At 47.0% G+C, this 1,659-nt stretch overlaps 1 protein-coding gene across 1 annotated transcript; it reads right to left on the reverse strand.

Moving 5' to 3' along the window:
• Positions 1–687: 687 nt before the first annotated feature.
• LOC131143879 (uncharacterized) lies at positions 688–1,431 on the reverse strand. Its single transcript, XM_058092241.1, has one exon. The coding sequence runs from the start codon at positions 1,429–1,431 to the stop codon at positions 688–690; it is 744 nt and encodes a 247-aa protein (XP_057948224.1).
• Between the last annotated feature and the right edge of the window lie 228 nt (positions 1,432–1,659).

Here is a 1,659-nt window from a genome sequence, read left to right on the forward strand (position 1 = left end):
TTCCTTTCAGGGCCATTACATAGCAACTCTAAGCACCTACTTGATCTCCCTTGGCAAACCCTGTCCCGTGCAGTGTAGGGAATTTGATTTTGAGGTGACATGTTGACGTTACAGCCCGAACTCTATTAAGGAAAGGGCGGCCCAAAATGATATTGTACACCGAAGGTCGGTCAACCACAAGAAACTCTGTCAGCGTAGTAACTTGCTGTGAGGTCGTCCCTATTGTCACCGGTAGCATGATTGTACCCAAGGGGTGAACAACGTCTCCATCGAATCGGACTAGGGGGGTCGAGATCGGCTTAAGTCGTTCCTTGCCGATTTTCATTCCGACTAGGACCGACCAGAACATGACATTTGTTGTGCTCCCATTGTCTATCAATACGCGTCTGACCTTGTAATTCGCCACCAGTAGAGTGAGCACCAGTGCGTCATCATGTGGCTGATGTACCCCTTCTTCGTTTCCGCTGCCAAAGGTTATGTCATTATCTTTTTTGTTCCGCTTGCCACTTGTTTCTCCCTTCTCCATCGAGAGCACCTTTTTAGAATATCTTTTGTGGGCACCCCCAGTATCTCCTCCGCTAGTAGCTCCTCTGAAGATCACCGCAATCTCTCCTACCACTTGCTCTTCCTTTTATTTTACGCTAGACCTCCTTTGCTCGAGAGGTTCCCTTTGTGGATCTTCTTTCTTTATAAACTTGATAGGTATCCCCTTTGTATAAGGGCTTCGATTTCTTTCTTCAGCTGGATGCATTCCTCTGTGTCATGGCCATGATCCCTATGGAATGCGCAGAACTTGGACATGTCTCGCTTGTGAAGAGGTGTTCGCATGGGTTTGGGCCACGAGACATAGTCCTTCTTTTTGATCTGGATCAGTAATTTAGATCGTAGTACGTTCAGGGGTGTGTAGGTGGAGAACTTACTTGGTTGCCCTCTTATCTTTGGGCTGGCGTGTAGTGCACTACTCTCTTGTCTTTTCGCGGATTTATAGGATTCTCCCATCTCCCTGCCACTACTTTTTCTTTTCCATTCTAGGAGACTTCCTCTTGTGTCCATCATTTCCTCCAGGTTGATGTATTTCTGTGTTCGGGCCATTAGTTCCCCCATATCCACTGTCATCTTTTTCCCCAGAGAGTATAAAAAACTTCCGGGCTGAAGAGTTGTTGCCAAGGCTGCTAAAGCAACCCCCATGTCTAGGTTGTGGATTTCTAGGGTTGTCGTGTTGAAGCGGTGCATTAATTTCTTTAGAGTCTCCTGCTCTCCTTGTGCCATGCTCATGAGATGACCCGTTGTTCTAGCAATTCTCCGGCTACTAAGGAAGTGGCTAGTGAACAGTTGTTCCATCTCTAAGAAGGAACTGATCGATCCTGGTCGCAGAGTTTTGTACCAATCTTTTGCAGTACCCTTGAGGGTTGTTGCGAAAGCGCGGCACATGACGGCGTCTGGAGCACCTTGCAGCTACATCAGCATCTTGAATGTGTCCAGATGATCAATTGGGTAAGAGAGACCTTTGTACCTTTCGAAGGTGGGCATCTTGAATCTACTTGGCAGTGGAGCCTCCATGATCTCCTTTTTGAATGGCGATTCTGAGGGCTTTAGGGACGCTTCCCCATAGAAGGATTTGGTTCTACCCTTTTTCATCATCTTTTCTATGTGATCTAT

This window comes from Malania oleifera, chromosome 12, assembly GCF_029873635.1.
Source record: "Malania oleifera isolate guangnan ecotype guangnan chromosome 12, ASM2987363v1, whole genome shotgun sequence".
NCBI lineage: Eukaryota > Viridiplantae > Streptophyta > Magnoliopsida > Santalales > Ximeniaceae > Malania > Malania oleifera.

Excerpts from the sequence above, each read along its gene's own strand:
- LOC131143879 (XM_058092241.1), bottom strand. The coding sequence starts at position 1,431 with ATGTGCCGCGCTTTCGCAACAACCCTCAAGGGTACTGCAAAAGATTGG.